The sequence below is a fragment of the Lonchura striata genome, chromosome 2 (genome assembly GCF_050655825.1).
Source record: "Lonchura striata isolate lonStrDom1 chromosome 2, ASM5065582v1, whole genome shotgun sequence".
In the NCBI taxonomy this organism is placed as follows: Eukaryota; Metazoa; Chordata; class Aves; order Passeriformes; family Estrildidae; genus Lonchura; species Lonchura striata.
The window spans coordinates 21,834,006-21,851,663 of NC_140704.1; the positions used below are offsets into that span (position 1 = coordinate 21,834,006).

The window sequence follows — 17,658 nt, forward strand, 5'->3', positions numbered from 1 at the left end:
TAACCCCTCCCCAAACACTGATAGCTATGTGCAGAGTCAAGAAGCTTGGAAGAAAATATTCATCCATGCGTAAGTCTTTGTCATTTAAGAAACAATTATATTTATTTTTGTGAATTGCAGTTTAATGCTCATCTCCAAATATTAAGATGAGTGCTCAGATTTCAGTTGTACTAGCAGTGTTACCAGATGTACTGAAAATACTTCCATGAAAAAGCATACAGAAATGATTAATTGGTAGTAGAATTGTAAATATATCTGACTCTGTTTTTTTTTATGGGGAAAAAAGAAGTCTGGATGTATAAAAACATGTATAACCCTGTATGTTTTCTAACTTAAAAACCATTAGAATTTGTGGAGGTTGGTTAGCTCTAATTTATATTTTGGCTCAGAATTAAATTTTACAGTATTATGTGGGGCTTTTGGAAGGTTTTTCTTGTTCTGTAAGCCACATTAGTGTCCCTGATGATTGCTTATCAAATTCATTGCACTCTAGAACTTGAGTCTTAAATCCAGCTTTTATTATAAGCAACACATGACATGTTAGGAGAATTATTTTTAGAAACATAAATAATTTAAAGTACTGAGCAAGATTCTATAAATATGTAGTAAAGATGATAATAAGGATATCCTTGTACATTTTTGTGCTGAAAAGAAGGGTACAGTTTTGAATATGTGCTTGTCAGTGTGAGCTGTAGGTATAACCTGTGGTGCCCTTTATCTAAATTATTGTTGTCAAAACCACACATGATGTTCCCTAAGAACTGATGAGCACTGTTAGAGGCTCTTGATCTCTCCACTGAGGTGCTGGATTGCATTCCCAGCATATTCCCCTGCCTGGTTTTCAGAGGAGCCTAAATTAGGAAGGGAATCTCCCAGGATATTTGTAGCCAGCAGGGAGAGCATTAGCTCCTGCAGAGGGTGGTCAGGGCAGGCGGCTGGTGGGAGGGTAATGTCTTGCCTTTGTGAACAACTTCTGTCTCTCTGCTGATTGTGGAGTGGGGCATCCCAGAGGGACCAACCTCCCAGCTGGTTTCCCTGTCCCCCATGGCTCAGCCAAGAGAAGCAAGGGGAGGATGGCTTCCTTGTCTTTTTAGGAAGGTCCTTCTATATTTTTGTTCTGCTGCAGAGGTTCCTTCAGGACACTGGGTTACCTTAGGATGAGGACAAGTGTGGAGCTGGAGCAGTTCTTTTGTTAGAACAGTGTGAGCACATCTCTGAGATTGCCAAGCAAAGATGACAGGAGATTTGAAAGTAGGTTTATTGTAAAAATGCTTGCTCAAATTCAGACTCGTCATTCACTGAATTAAAATTTTAATTAGAGGCAGCTCTACGTGCAGAGGCAGATGAGAGCTGGAGCCATCTGCATGTGACCATGTCCTGGCTGAGGGGACGGCTCTGCAGATGCTGGGTGTGCTCCCAGCAGCCAGCTGTGTTTCACATCCCACTTCTGGATTTGCAAAAGGACAGGACTGCAAAGAGGAATGGTGGCTTTCAGAAGTGACACTGAGGTCTCTATCCCCCGTCTCTCTGCTGAGGAGGCTGCTAGAGGACTTGTGATGAGGTGCTGCATGGAAGGGGTCATTCAGGATTAGAGTCAAGGGATCTGAGGGGGAATAAATTCTTCTGTGTTCTTCAGGGCAGTTCTGTGTTCTTTCAAGGCTTTATAACACACTGCTATGTAGCATTTAAAAGGGTCTGCAGCTGTTCTGCACCTTTAGATTTCTTTTTTTACTGGACAAGCTGGCTATGCAGTTGCTTTGTAAAAATTAACCCTTTCTAAATAGACTTAAGTTTTCATCTTGATTTTATTCAGCTGTTTGGAAAGACATTAACTTGGAGCCCTTTGAAGGAAAAAAAGACATATGCCAGAATGGCAGAATATGTTCCTTCTCACTTCTGCATCTGCTGGAATTGATTGCACACTTCATCTGCTCCTGTAGGATGCACTTTACACCATCACTGTAGTGCTTTGCTGTGCCACCTTCAAAATGTAACTGTTTGATGCCAGATAGTTGCCAGATTGCAAAGAATGCCCAGGTCTGAAAAGTCAGATGCACAGGCTGAACTACAGAAAATATGACAGTCCTGGAACAGAAAAAGGAATACATAAGTAACCTCTAATTGAAGTTATTTCTTTGAAAAGTAGTTATTGGAACTGGCACACTCAAGTATGAAGATCCCTTTTCATCCTGAAGAGAATACTTTGTGATAAAAATAGATAAGATTAATAGATAATTTTAAATAAGATATTTCTTAGAACTCTATTCTCATTATATATGGGTGTATAATATTTCTGTCTATAGTCATACCATAGCTGGAACATGAGAGAGTACAGGAAAAGACAAAATAGTTGTAAGGATTTGCATTATCACAAAATAGAAAATTTTGAGTCTCTGCTGGAATCATAAGCCAGCTTCATTGTGGCAAGCATTCTGGAGATGTAAGGAGGTGGTGATTCAGATTTAAAATTCAGTAGGAAGTATTCAGTATACTTTGATCTGTTCTGACCCTGCCAGTTTTTCCATCCTGGCATATGTATTCTGAAACTTAAACCATGGCTTAGGTGGAAGCATGAAAAGTTAGAGGTGGTTTATTTTTGATCATGACTGAATAAATCATGTCAAATGCTGAAAATGTCTGTTTAGCACATTAGATACAGTGATAGGTATGCAGGATAAAACAATTTGGTTTGTGTTTGAGTCAGGAAAGAGAACATGTGGTTTTCTAATCATTAGAATTTTGAGCTAGAATTCTCCTAATAGACAGTTCTGCAGGACTGTGGGCTGATCCTGATTAAGAGAAGATGACGTGAAAGATGAGAATAAAGGGATAGGAAAAAGGTGTGATGAAGGAGCAAGAGAAATCAAATAAACAGATTGGATGTCTCATGCATAGTGTATTGTTGACAGATGCCTCCTAGGGATGTAAACTCTATCCTATATAAATTGATGTGGATATATAGCATATAGAGGAGCTCTGTGTGTGTACGTATATAGGACATATATATATATATTCAAATGCACGTGTGTGTAGAAGAAATTGATGGTAGGAGCAGAGCATCAGTAAAATGAGAACTTCCACCAATGCTGTGTGACTGAACCAGATGCAAACTCTAGAATTTTATTTTTGTATTTAAAAGCAACCTTGTGCTAATACGAAAAATAATTTACATCCTGTAAGCACAAATGTATTTTCTCTCAGTTTCAGAAAATGACTTTGGATGGAAAAGTAAATTTAAAATAACAAATTACTGTGTTTATTTCACCCTAAGAAACAGTGACAGTGATGAAACACAAAAGAAATAAAACTGCATCATTCCAGTGGTCCATCTGTCCTGGCATTGGAAATAGGAAGTGCTGTGAAAGAGCACATGTGCTGGGAACTTTCAGGCTCCATTCCCCTCACCCCTGTAACATCCATGACTGTTTGATTGGAGATGCCAGAGGGCACATCCCTGTGTGTGCTTTTATAAAGCACCTGTTTGTGAACTCCTTGCCCATTACTGCAGTCCTTTCAGAGATACCTTCTGACTCTGTCAGCCTGTGCAGCCTCCAGTGGCAATGTGGTGCAGAGATTCACAACTTCTTGTGTGACATAGTGCTTTCTTTGACCTGTTTTAAATTGGTCTTCTAATTTCTTCAAGTACTTCCCTATTTTACTAATGTGGAATTAGGAGAATAACAGCTTTGCATTACTTTATGGTTCACATGATACTGTAAACCTCTATCATATTCACTCTGTTCTCACCTCATCCTCTCTTCAAACTGAAGAGCCTTTTGAGTTTAGAGAGGATGATTTATTGGTAGGTAACACACAGGGAGGCAAAGTAACCTGCTGGGTCATCAGCAATGCCAGGGCCATCTGGCAAGCCAGACAATGGAACAGCATTAAGAAATGGATTTTTTTGCTTCTCTGAAGCTAGCTGCATTCTTGTAGTTGTGTATCCTAAATGAAGATTGATGATTGTAAATTTGAGGGAGCTGTGATAATTCCTTGGACTGGGGTTAAGTGATTAGTGTTGTCTCAGAATCTGGCTCCTGAGGATTTGGTGGTTAAGGGACTCTTGTCTTCCCACTCTTCATTCATTTTTAAGATGTGCCATGAATTTTATTTCACAAGCTTTTGTGTCATTTGTCATGTGTGGATATTTTGGGATATTTTCCCAGTAATGCAGCCTGCTTCTTCAAGAGACTTGTTTCTCTGTGGGATTTAATTTTTTTGCTTAGTTTCAGGCTAAAATCCTGGTTCACCCTCAACTGAAGTTTGAGACCTTTGACTTCTGACCCATACAATGACCCATTCTATTAAAATTGACCTTTTTTATCAAAATAGAGACATGATAGTGCTATAGGGGGTAGTTTCAGCTTCTTGCTCTTTAAATTGCCTGTCACTGAAGATGTTTTTCATGTCATGGCTCATTTTTTTAAGCCCCTCTACCAAGAAGAGGCTTTTTTCAATATTTTAGAGTTTCAAGCGCATTTCTGTCTTTTTGAAATTCTAACATATTTTCTTCTTCAGAATAGTTTCTGGAAACAAATCTATTTCCTAGATTTAATGTTTTCAATGTTCTAAATTGAAACTATTTTCAGGTATACCCTTTTCTATAGTTAACATATTTTGTGAGCAAACAAAAGTAGTGGTAACCTTTATTTCTGGTCTTTTTTTCACTGAAACATCTCAGGTACTTCAACAGTTGATGCAATCACTAGATTAACCAAAAACTCCAAACATCTCTATAATTTTTTAATGTGAGTACTCCATATATAAAACCCACAATGTTTAAAATAAATAATTCTTGGTGACTACTACATAAAAGATTATTGGGGCATGCAACCTTTCAAATATTCAGAACAAAATGCAAAGTTCAAGCAGCAGGTAACCATGAGTGTTTAGGGAGATGATTGTCCTAAGTGCTTATAAAAGAAACGATGGCACAGCAGGGGAAAGCTTTGCTGTCTTTAAGGGTGCACATGTTAAGATGCGTATGTTCAATGTTAGTGCCAAACTGTATCTCTCTTGAAGAGATGCTGACTCCTTTTCTGGTCTTTCTTGGCATCATACAGATATAGGAAGTAGGGCTGGGGAGTAAAGGAATGTGATCAGGGAGAGGGAGGTAGGTATGGAAGAAGGTGATGAAAGGCAGAAGCTGAGTCAGAGCATAATTTGGCTCCTTTGTATTCCCATTTTCTGCATCTTAATTTTAAAAATTTTATTTCTGCAATTATGCACTGTTTGTTGTCAGTGTAAAGTAGTCTTGGAGTGAAGCAAGGCTGTGCTGGCAATGAGGCAGTTTGCTGCACAGCCCAGTTTGCCTGTTACTGGGCTGTACATCGTGTATGTGCAAAGCACGTGGTGATGCCTGGTCACTTTGACTGGGGTTTTCTGCACGGCTCTGGACAAACATCCCCCACATTGAAGCTTTCATCCTTTTCCGTGGTGACAGTTCCTTGTTCTTCAGGTGCCATGAGAAGGACACTTGGGATCAGCTCTGAAGAGCTTCCAGAGCTACAGAGCTGTCCAGACTGCAACACAGAGCAGGACACATCTGAAATGTGTTAAGATCAAAAAGATTTCTGCAATATATGTGCTGTCAAGTTTCAGGCTGGGCACCCAAACCAAACAGATACTTTACAGCATTTAGTAGTGAGGGAAGTGCTAACTCTCCTGAGGAGCTGTACGTGGAGGACTTAGCATTTGTGTTGTGCAAATACTTTGAGAGAGAATAATGGAAATGTTTGTGAGCGCAGGAATAATTTGTAAATTTGCTCCAGGGCAAGACCATGTATACAGTAACTAGAATGTGAGGGTAAATCTTGAAGTAAGCTACCAAATACAAATATTTAATAAAGTCCTTTCACTAAATGATAACAGGTGTCCTGTACAAAATGTGTGTGCTTGTTTTTAATAGCCATGCTGGGGCTGGTATATTACTTACACATTCAATTTTTCAGTTTTTCTCTTTCAAGATAGCATTTATGGATAATACACAGAGGGTTGGATTGAAATGTGGTTGAAATCACAAGTGAATTTACTTGAGAAATCATTTTCCATATAGTATAAAACAACTTGACTATATGAAGGGGCATATTAAAAACCAGGATTAGACCTCACTAGCACCTTTGTGCAGGGAAATTTATAGCCTGTGCTTCTTGTGTGCATTCCTCTTGCCTTTCTTAATGATTTACCATCCTTTCAAATATTAAAATTAACTGTTTTCATCCTGACTTTTAAGTAACATGAGCATGAGCAGAAAGGCATTGAGGAACATTGAGGAAACTGCTTTGTAGTAAGGGTATGAACATGGTCTAAAAATACCTGTTCATTTTAATAGGATCTCTGACGTTTCTATAAGAAAAAAAGAAGTAATTGCTTGAAGAAATACTGGTGTAAATTATTCATCAGCACAAAAAAAAAAAAAAAAAAAAAAAAAAAAAAAAAAAAGAGGTTTTATTGACATTTGCATTGCCATCATTACTGTCAGGAAAGCTCCTGGATAAGTAGCAAAGTGAACCTTGCCCAGACTGCTCTCAGCTCTGCCTGTGAAACAGAAGTTTAGAGCTAGAAAAATCCTGTTTCACCTTTCTGCCTGACAAGAATCTTGCAAACACTGCTTGTTTGCTCTTTCTGCTTGTTAATGTCTCTAGTTTAGCACTAGGGTACCTTGAGTAGCAATGTCTTCCCATGCATACTGGGAAGGCTTTGTGTGTGTGTGTGGTATGTGTGTGTGCAGATTCCTTGTTAGTACACTAGATTAAATCTCTCTGCTGTCTGAAAGAGAAGACTAATCACCATTCCTCCATCACCAGCAGCATGAATTAACTGCCATGTTGAATTTGTGCCCTTTGCAGTGCTTGTACCACATAATATTTTATTATGCCTTATTAAAAAAAAAAAAACCTGTTCATTATATATCATATCAGATGCTATTTTCCAATTTCTATATTTTAATAATGGAAGAAATAGAATTAAAATATTGTTAATACTTAATTTTCCATAAAAAACAGAACATGAAATTATGACTTGGAGCTACTTTAGGTATGTTTTGCTCTTAGTTTGGTGTGGTAAGGAGCTTTATTCAGATTTCCTTAAAACAGAGCGGTAAGAAACTTGTGGTGATATGAGTAAATAGTTTGTAAGTATGTCTCTTCCTAGCTGCAGAAATGAAATACAAGCTTTTAAGTTTTTTCCCCTTGAAAATGCAAGGAGAATCATTACATTCTCACAAAATTGCCTGTACAGTCATTTAGATAGAGGAGTTCAAACTGAATTGCAGCCATAGTAAAGGACAGGCCAAAAAGTTGATGGTGTGGTAACAGCAGATGGAGAATGGCACCATGGAATGGCACTGGAGGTACTTCAGGTGCAGTTCACATGCACAGGGCATGTCCAGCAGGATATGGTCATACCAGCCTCAGCCTTCCAACCACTGCTTCATAGGTTTTCCTTGCAACTGTTGTTATGTACTCTCTCCTTTTTTATGGTAGTAATGAGAGCCATGTGTGCAATAGGAATCTGGCAAAACTAAGGAAAAGAATGTCTTCAACCTGCTTAAACCTCTTCCCATCACAAAATGAAGCCAGCTCAGAAATGAAACACATGCTGTTTGTAAGCCAGAACTGTGAGACTTCTTCTCTAAAGCCAGAGGTGGAGGCCCTGCTCAGGGCTGCAGAGCTGCTCTGCAGTTTGCTGTCTGTGCGAGGGTGCAGGGCAGTCACCATCCTCTCCTGCAGGCAAAGTAGCTATTAAGGGAAAAAGGACAAAGTGCATTTTCAAGTCAGATGGCATTAGGGGTCTAAGTGAGAAGTCCTGAAGAGGAAAAAAAGGTGGGCAAATGTTAGTATTTGGAAGAAACATCATCAGAGATTCAAGTTGTGTAATTTTGTGAAATGTGAGATTGAGCTTCAGGAAGGGACTTACAGTGGGTATTATTCAGCAGTTGGGTATAATTCTTTGAGAATTTAACCCATTCTTAAGTCCCTATTTTCTTTTCGAAGTAAGCCTTAAACAGTTAGTAGGAGTAGAAAAACGAAGAAATTTCTTACTTCATTCTCCCTTTCATATTAACTGCAACAAGGACAGAAAAGTACTGTAAGAGTTTAAAAAGGAGTGAAAATTCAATTTGTGTATACAAGAACTGGCTGTTTTTCTCAGTTGTTTTTTCCTTCCTCTGAGTAGACACTGAGAATTGTTGCTGTATCTATGAGAAGCTATCTAATTCTGATTGATTAGTCCATTTGGCTAACTTAACAGATACAGTCATTAATTAAATTAACCATCCACATAAAAAGAAATTCAGCAATTCTTTTGATGGGAAGGAGGAAATGAAAGTTTCAGAGCTGTGGCTATTAAAGCAGATTGGTTCATGGAGTATGGAGATTGCTAATCCCCCCCTGAAGTGAAAAGAAAATCATGTATGAGCAGAGAGGAGGTTTCTGGGTAGGCATGAGGATAAAGGAGAATTAAAGTGTCCCATGTAGTGAGATACAGAAATCTGCCAGCTAAGTGGTTTTTTTGAGTTTATCTTGCTGTATGTTTTAGTTAGCTCATGGCTGATACTGAAAATATTCCAGAACAAGAGTGTAATGCAAGATAATACAAATTGTCCTTTATACTCTTACTGACTGGCAGATAGAAACATCCATTCTGTTCCCCTTCATCCAGTTTTCCACTTTTTTGCTCTTTGTTGTATGACGATCAACCTGTCTTATATTTCTTGGTGTACAAGATGAGCGGTAATAAAAATGTCCTCTGATAGTCACTTCTTCCATAGCTAATATTTCTGTTAATAGTTGTTAGAGGATGTACACCACTGGGTTGGGGAAAATATTTCATTTTATGGGAAGCTTCCTCATCTTCATGTGCCTGGTACCCTGACAGTGCCCACTCCTCTTACTGCAGCCCTCTCAAGCATGATGTTGCAGTAGGCTTCCTTCTCACAGCTGGCTCTGCCCCAGGGGCTAGCATTAATTGTGCAGTTGATATGGCACCTATCTCTTACCAGTGTCTCCATCATTTCCTTGAGCCTGTTCTTTTCTCTTGAAAGTCTCCATATGTCTGTTGATAATTTCCTGCTGGCAATCGACCCATCTGGACCTTTCTGCTGATTTCAGCTAAAACCTTGTCTTCCTTTTCAGTAATGCATCTTCCCTCAGATCTCTCACTAGATGTTCTTTTCTGGCATCATATTTAATCTGAAATTTCAGGTGTACATAATGAAGAGTTGTGGAGATAAGTGAGGGTGAATAAATGATAAAGAATTTCTACAGTGTTCAAGGAGACACAGCAATGATATTATATTATCATGAAGCCAGTAATTTCTTTTATTGTTAACACTGATGCTGGTAAGGATACTTCATAGCACTATGTTTATGAACTCCCTTTATTTCTACCTTTCTTAACTTTTTAATTCTTCCTATGGACTCTAAAGAGAACCCTATAATTTCTGCTCTTTTTGTTCTCTAACTGTTAGGTTCTTCAGTCTCTTAAATATGGAGAGTTAATTTTTGTTCAGAAGCTGGTGATAAGCATTTTCCTTCTCAGTTTGAAAATTTGTATTAAATTTGCAGGGATATTTCCCAGGGTTTTCTCAATTTCATATTCAAATGCAAACATCTTCCTTTTTAAAACATCCTTAATCACTGTTTTTTTTTTCTTGTTTTGACTTTAGGCTTTGTAGTCTCCTGTTTTTTCTTTCTGTTTCTTTAAACACTTGACCTGTTCTGTCCTCTTTTGTCTTGCCACCACATTTTTTAACCTATTTCCTTCATAGAGCAGCCCCTTTCTACTGGGGAACTCATCTGTATCCAAAGCTAATCTGTTTTCATGGATTCCCAATCCCAGCTTTGGATTCAAGGTAGAATTTAAATGCATGTATATGCATCACCTTGGATCAGGATAATGTCCTTAGCTGGGGGCTAAGGAATAAAATTATAATAAAATTATAATAAAATAAAATAATAAAATTCACCCAGCTTGTGCCTCTTGTGTACTGTTGTGACTGGGAAGGTTGGAAGAGCAAAGAGGAGCTTGCTCGTTTTTTTTTCCTGGCCCTTATGCTATTGAATCTGTATGGGATAGGCTCATATGAACTTTAGATAATGCTTAAAAAATGCTGCTGCTGTAAACAAAATGACATTACTTAATTTGTGTACACTGAAATAACAAACCTCTGACAACAGAATTTCCATTATTAGCATAGCAGTGTTTTTCCTTGTAAAAGCAACGGATCACATGTGCTTTTTTTCCTGTGAAATATTTTCTTTTTAGGTGTTAACATATGCAGTTTTTTCCATGCCTTTTGAAAACTTTTGTACCAATGCCTCAGCAAATATTTCTGAAAATCTCATTCTGCAATATTGTCAATTATAGTGTTGGTGCTTTTTCTCTGTAATTTTTCCATCCCTCGCATTTCCAAGATTTTTTTTCACAATCTGCTTTTTTTTAAATTTCATTTTTTTAATGTGTCAGTTTTATTTTATAATTTATACTAAAACTACCACTTAAACTGACAAAGACAATTTCCAGGATAGATTGGCAGGCAAGCTAAATTATTCCTGTTTCATTTCTACCATAGGAAAGTGTGTATTTATTTATGTTGAAATGCATATTATTTTAATGGTTGTTGTCTTGTATTGCTTAAATAACTTTAATCATGTTTCACAAGTATTTTAATCTAGATTTTTGTTTTAAAGGAAGGCCTTCTATTAAAATGATGCAGTTCTGTGCCTGTACTGCTGCAGACAGAACATGACTCCACCTAGGACGTGATACCTTCTAGCCTGAGTTTATTAGATTGTGTATAATGTTAGTTTGTAGCTTAGTTTTTAATAGCACTGGTTGCATTATTTGATCTACAAGAGTGTTGTGGTTTTTATGATATTTTCAGTGCTGTAAATCATAATAAAAAAGCATGACATGGCTTAATTTATGGGTTTTTCTACTGATAAAATATTCTCAGACATATCCTGCCATGTTACTTATGATAGGTTTTAGAAATGTCTCTACATTTCAAATCTGTGGTCTGTTTGCAAGCTGTGGACTCAGTCCCCAGGAGCTGTGCAGGCAGGTGACCTTGTGGTGTTTCCCTTCCAGACAGGCTCATTTTGGGAATCACGGCACTTGTGACAGACCTTGAGAGGGGTGGGAATGCCAGCAGCTCCCCAACTGTTTCCAGCCCTTTTGTCCTCAAAGTAAGGACTGAACAGGAGGAAAAAACTGATGGACCAGTTTAGAAATTGTTCTTTTGGCTACTTTGAAAGTAAATACAACTTGAACAGTCTGAGGATACCCATCACTGGGGTGGTGGGTGGGAGAAGAGCAGCTGACTGACCATTCAGCAGTCCTGGAGCTGGAAGACGCAGGACACCAGGTAACCCTGAGGAGAAGCAGGACCCTTCCAAGGTGCAGGCAGAGCCCAGGCCAGGTCAGAGGATGTTTGGCCAACTGCCCAGGCCCAGTGGCCCAGGGCTGGTGGTGAGGGAAAAGTGGGAGAGCTGAACAAGCATGTTTGAGGCTTCTCCAGAGCTCTTTTCCAGGCCTCCAACACTTGGAGTCGGGTACAGTGTCTGTGTATTTGGCAGCTCCCAGTTATGTCCACTAACTTGTCCATTCCCAGCTTGAAGCAGTACAAACCTCTAGCATAGTGCTTTCCTGCACTATGTTGAACATTGTAATCAGCAGCTGTGCCAGAAAAGGCTCTTTTTACATAGTTTTGAGCTTACGGACCTCTTTTGCTACCTTCTAATTCTTGTGTTGTACAAGGCAGAGAATGATCAATGTCTTTATTTCTCATGCCAAACAAAATTTCAAGATTTTTGAGAATATAACATGATCTTCCAGAACATTAAAACATTAACAGTAGTGTCTTTTAAAAAGAAATAATTTTGCTAGACCCACATGAGAAGAACCTGTGTTTCTCCTTGTCATCCCTCCAAATACATCTCTAAGGTCTTCCTCAGTTAAGCCATTCTGTTTGATGTCAGTCTTTGTACTATATACTTACTTTACTATCTTACATTTTATAATCTCTTGCATCTTTCTTGGCATGAAAACCTTTGTGTCCATCCAATAGAGAGGATGACATTAGTTTAACTGAGTCCCCCTGAAATAACAAAGAGTAAAGGTAGAGCCTTAAGCTATAAATGAATATTTATTGAAGTTATGGAAGCATAAAATGTTACTATAGGACACAAGAAAACACGATGCACGCTTCTGCTCTTGTGATGGTAAAAGAGAGATGTTTATTTTTGACTCTAACATTTATAGTTTTCCAAAGGTGATAGTGGATTGGAGGGTGAAAGTGCCACCTCTCCAATGACACTGGACAATCTACCAGTACATCAAATTTTAATTCCTCTATGAAAGAATGCAAAAACAATAAGTTATTTACAGAAAGTTGTGTGAGAAAGTTTGCTACAAGAACGTAAACTCAGAAGGCTTTAGAAAATCTTAAAAATTAAGGGATACAATAAACTTCTGCTGAAAGAGTGTAGTCAATGCCAAGAAACTATAGCACTAACTTCAGCAAGCTAAACAAAATACATTTTAAGAGAACATCTGTCTAAATTACTAAATCTGGAAAATGCATACAAGACCTTATAGAAGTCTTTGAGCTTCCCTCAGGACACGAGTATTCTAAATATTTAATATTTGCTTCCAAGAGGAATCAGAGTATTGTAATCAGGAATCAATAGCATCTCTATTAGGTGCTCCTCAGTAATGGGTCATCTGCAGGCAGTGTGCCAGGCATCAATGTAGATATTGGGACTGGCCAGAATTAAAGGGGTTCGTGCTGGTTCTGCAGTGGCCAACGGAGTCACTTATTCTTTCTTTCACCCTTATTGAGAGCTGCTCATTCCCTCCTTTGCATCAGCTCTGGAGCTGATTGTACCTCTTTTCAAGGGATTTCAGTACCTAATGCAGCAAAAGCATGGTTTTGTTGAACCCTCCCGTGTGTACCTTGATGAGTGCCAGTGCTGACACCAAGAGTATTTTGATGAGTGTTAGCTCTGGCTCTGAGAGTGTTGTGATGAGTGTTAGTGCTGACACGAGGTAGGTTCAGTGCTTGCTCCTCAGGGGGCATTGAGACTTCCAGCTTTCAGCAGCGACCAGCTATGAACTCACTGAGTCAGACGAAACCCCACCTCCATGGACAAGTGTCCCATGGATGCTTCCATTCGGAAATTTGGTAGCATCCCTCATTTTGTTGCCTCTATCCACTAGACTTTGATACAAAGTATTTTTTTTAGCATCCAGTTTCCATTGGCTCATTGACAGTCTTTTTGCCTTTGAGATTCTGCCAGTATCTTCTGTAGCCCAATTAGTTGCTCCTGCATTGTGGTGTGTAAATTGAGGTGCATTCGCATTCCCTCACAACTCAATTTTTTGGTAGACTTCAGGAACCCCTCTGTGTTTCCAGGTAATGGAACTTTGTAAGCAAAGCTGTCCAGTACCTGTCTGCAGTGTTTGAAAAGAGGTCTCCTTTGGGCAGTGATATTAATCATACCTCAGTTTGACTGGAAATACATCTTTGATGTATTCTGGGATGACAGTTGTGTTTTCCAGGAAGACATTCTATTGATCTACCAAATCATTTTGCCAGAAACAAGTATGGTAATGTCTTTCTTACTTATAAACCAGGCCTTCCAAAAAATGTAATAGAAATTCCCTCCAGCCCTTAAGTGCATAAATTTGCTGTTTATACAATTGAATTTGATCCTATTTCTAATAACCAATCCTGAAGATCATCCATGTCTTTCCTATGGGAGTCTTTTTCAATCTTTTTTATTTTCCATGCTTTCCAATTTAACATTATCAGCATATTTCATTGGAATACTTGTGGATTTTGTGCCTAGGAAATTAATGCAAATATCAAGCTGGCAATTTTTAGGGATGATATTGGAAGATCTGTTCTTCCAACTTTGTCTTACTTGGGGCTCACTCAGGGCAGTCACCAATGTCTCTGTGAGCAAAAATGTCCATGGTCCTGCTGCCTTTTTTGCCAGGGTGAAGCTCTGGAAAGCTGAGCAGCCACTGCCCTGGGGCTGCTCTGCTGATCCTGCCCTCCCTCATCACAAAGGTGTTTTGCTATTTGAAGGAGAAATACTAAATTTTTGCCTCTTCTGCTGAGCAGGTTTGTGCTCTCTGCCTCCTGCTCCATTGGCCAGCTTGCCTCTTGTCAGGCTTTCTTCACCAAGGCATCATCTCTTCCAGCTTAATTGTCACTGAGGTGGAACAATAGCAAGACTTTATCCTGATTTAATCTCAGTAAAGTTTTGTAGTCTGTGAACCTGCTTAGTGAAATTTATGATGTAAATAATGTGGTCTCTTCCAATCTTACAAATTCTGTGATTCTGTGGTTTGCCTGACTAGAAAATAACTATGAGAAAGATAATTTGACTGGTTTAGCATTTGAATGGCTTAGTAAATACAGCCTGCATTTAATTTATATATGTTTGCCTCAGGTCTGATTGTTTTTTCTCCTTGGTGTTTGTTCCAAGTCCTTGAGTACTTGGAGGCTGGGATTGCTATTGCCCAGAGCCTTTTCCTCTGGCATTGCCTTGTGAGCCTGCCTGGGCTGCAGCTCCTGGGGCCCATGGCTTTGCCAGCCTGTGTGGTGTGGACCTGAGCCCACCGTCTTGGTCTTACAAGGTGATGGCATTGTTGTGCCACTGCGTCCTTTGAAACCTGCCTACACAGCTGCTGTTTTCCCTCAGATTCCAACTGGCTTCCCATCCTTCTGATTTGTTCTTTTTTTGAAGTTCACCTAACTTCTGTGCTGTTCACTTTTAGCAGCAAATAGAAGAATCTCTTGAATTACAGTCGGTGTCAGTGGCTGGTTTTCGACCTTCCATGAAGAAACTCCCCTCAGTTTTCCTTGTCCCACCTTCTGCTGTTAAAAATCAGTGTATCCCATGCACTGTGTGACTCTATTGGAGATGCTTGTTTAAGTGATTTTTATAAACATTTTAGGAAAAGTATCCTGCAGGTTTTGACCCTTTCAAATGTAAATGTTTAATCAGTGCTTGCTGAGAAGGAGTACAACACATGCACAAGGCTTACGGTTCATTTTTTTTTTTCTTGCAGTGACCTGCTGTCTTCTGAATATCTTGAGAGGCATATCGAGCAAGGTGGGAAGACAGTGGAAGTTAAAGTAAGAATTTCCTATTTATGTTTTTCTTTTTTAATGTGCTTGGGTTTTGATGTTCATGAAAACTCACATATTTTTGTGAAAGGAGGGAACACTGATTTTTCAAGCTATTTGTTTTACTACTCTGAGGGAAGCATGTTTCATGTTTTCTAAATTTCAGCTTTAAACAAGGCAAATACACTACATTGTCAAATTTGGTATATTAATGCTTATATCAAAATGGTATCCATGAAAAATGTATTAATAGTAGCTCTTTTTGCTAGTAAGTATAATTCACTTTTGATACTTATTGAAGAAAATATTTTTTGTTTTGGTATATAGTATTTTAGCATTTTCTCATTGTACTAAATCCCAAGTTTGTTTTTTTGTTATGAGCTTCTTTGTATATTTGAGAATAGCAATATTTATTGTATAATATTTCCAAATATTTAGTCACCAGTTGTGTGTTTCCTTCTCTGTGTGTTTGTTGGCATGGTGACTACAAGATGCTATTTGTTGCTGTTGTCTTGTGTGAAATGTCCCATAGCCTTTGCAGAAGTGTTCTGTTGTTTGCATGCAACATGGGAGATTTTTCTTCAGGACCCTCTGTTTCTTAGGACTTATTTTGTAGATATCAGCTGTAATTTTTATATCAATTACTGTAGATTACATAAAGTGTTCAGAAATGTATTATTTATGGCACAAAATGCAAACTCTAAATTTGCCTATCAGGTAAATATTAGGTAAAGTTTTGTGTGAAGTTTACATTTCATTAAAAGAAATATCCCAAATTGTTTTACTAAATCTGAGATAATCTAAATACTTCAAAACAAATACATTAATCTTTGCAGAGTGAAAGTGGAAATGGAAATGGAGAAAGCAGTCCTTTATGCACGGGATAGCTGAAGATGAAAGTTTCCTTTGGTTTATTCCCTTCTGTCATTTGCAAATAGGAAGTCTGCTCTCCCACTATTATCAAGATAATAGTCTGCATACATTATCAGACTGAGGCAAACACATACGTGTTCCATTAAATTGTAAAGATTAATTCCTCAGTCAGCTCTTTTCTGCAGTCAAGAAGTCTTGCTTGACTGAGGTTCAGAGTATGACTCAAAGCAGAAATAAAGATAATAGCTTATATTAATAAGAGAAAAACAACCCATTTGTCTGTATTAAGATATATATGCAAGTTAGCTAAGTTAATCCATCCAAGGCCCATCACTGAATTGTTTCTGATGAACAAGCCTTAATCAAGCAAGGAAATGTTTGAAATCAGCAGCTCTTCATCTCTAAGTACTGTTTAATTGAATGGGAAAGTGATGGGAGGATCAGGCCTTTCAGAGGAAGGGTCAGAAAATGTTCTGGGTAAAAGAGCTGCGAGTCTTCAGGGTCACAGAGATTCTTTCCCCTTGATTTAGATGCTGAGCCAGGATCAGGGTGTACTTTCAGGGATGGATATCAGTGCGTTGCTCAGTGTTCTCAAATCTGCTTGAAGCAGAGAACTGTCATTGCTGCATTGAGCTTGATACTTGAGGTGAGCTGAATTGGGGGTGAAAGGGGCTGCAAAGGCTGTACTACAAAGGAGAGGGCTTGCTGCTCAAGTGGTGGGTTTCCCTCCCCATGCTGCCCTGTACCATGGGCAGGGGTGCAGGGGTGGCCAGGCAGTAGAGGTGGGCTCCTCTGCCCCTTCTGTTCCACTGCTCCAGGAGTTCTGCAGGCAGCAGTCCTATGGAAGCATGCTAGTAGAGGGGATGTAAGGTTTTTGCTTGTTTTGTTGCATCTGAGTGTGTGGGATTGGCAGGGAGGGAAGCAGCTGCTGTGACAAAATGTCAGAAGAGCCTGGTGGCCATAGTCATGGGAACATTTTCATAAAAGTTCAGATATCAGAAGATTTTTGGAAAAGTGCAGGCTACTGAGTGCACTTTAATACCAGACACTGGGTGAGGCTGATTTCAGTACTCAATATCTGTTTGAAAATAAATCTGGTTCCCTCTGGCCAGTCAGTATTTTCTAGAGTACCTGTAAGTTCATTTGAGAGCTTTGTTTGTCTGTTGAACAATTCCTGGAAAGACTGGCAATATCTGTTTGCTTTGGTTTTACATCAAATGTTTTGAAAATCTTATTGCTACTATAAGAAATTTCCATGATGGTGATTTATTACCTTTGATTACTGTGGGAATTGTTTACCATAACTGGTAACATAATTATTATACTGGATTTTAGGGACTGTGCAGATTGCTTAGATACTTATTTAAAAATAGCCAGTAAAAAGGTGCAACTTAAGGATAAATCACAGAATATGCACCCCACTATGCAGCATATTCCAAAGCAGAAGCTGAAGAGGTATTTCAGAAAGGAGACAGGTTTCTATCAGTTGCTTCAACGTGCTGCTCTTCACCCACCTCTGTGCAGTTTATCTTGGGCTGTAGGCAGAGACAGAGGCGGCCTGGCAGCATCTCTCTTGCTGCTTTGGTGGGAGAAGCGGTGAGAGAAAGAAAATGTCCATCTGCCATCCACTGCCAGCTGCAGGC

The 17,658-nt window shown here is 38.9% G+C and overlaps 1 protein-coding gene across 11 annotated transcripts in view; it reads left to right on the forward strand.

The window, feature by feature from the left end:
* ADAM22 (ADAM metallopeptidase domain 22) overlaps window positions 1-17,658 on the forward strand; it is a 131,729-nt gene that overhangs the window by 42,656 nt on the left and 71,415 nt on the right. For all 11 annotated transcript variants that reach the window (XM_085566336.1, XM_085566367.1, XM_021551750.3 and 8 more), the window contains exon 4: window positions 15,085-15,151. In XM_085566336.1, the coding sequence (XP_085422462.1) occupies window positions 15,085-15,151 (67 nt within the window). The remainder of the gene's footprint in view (window positions 1-15,084; window positions 15,152-17,658) is intronic.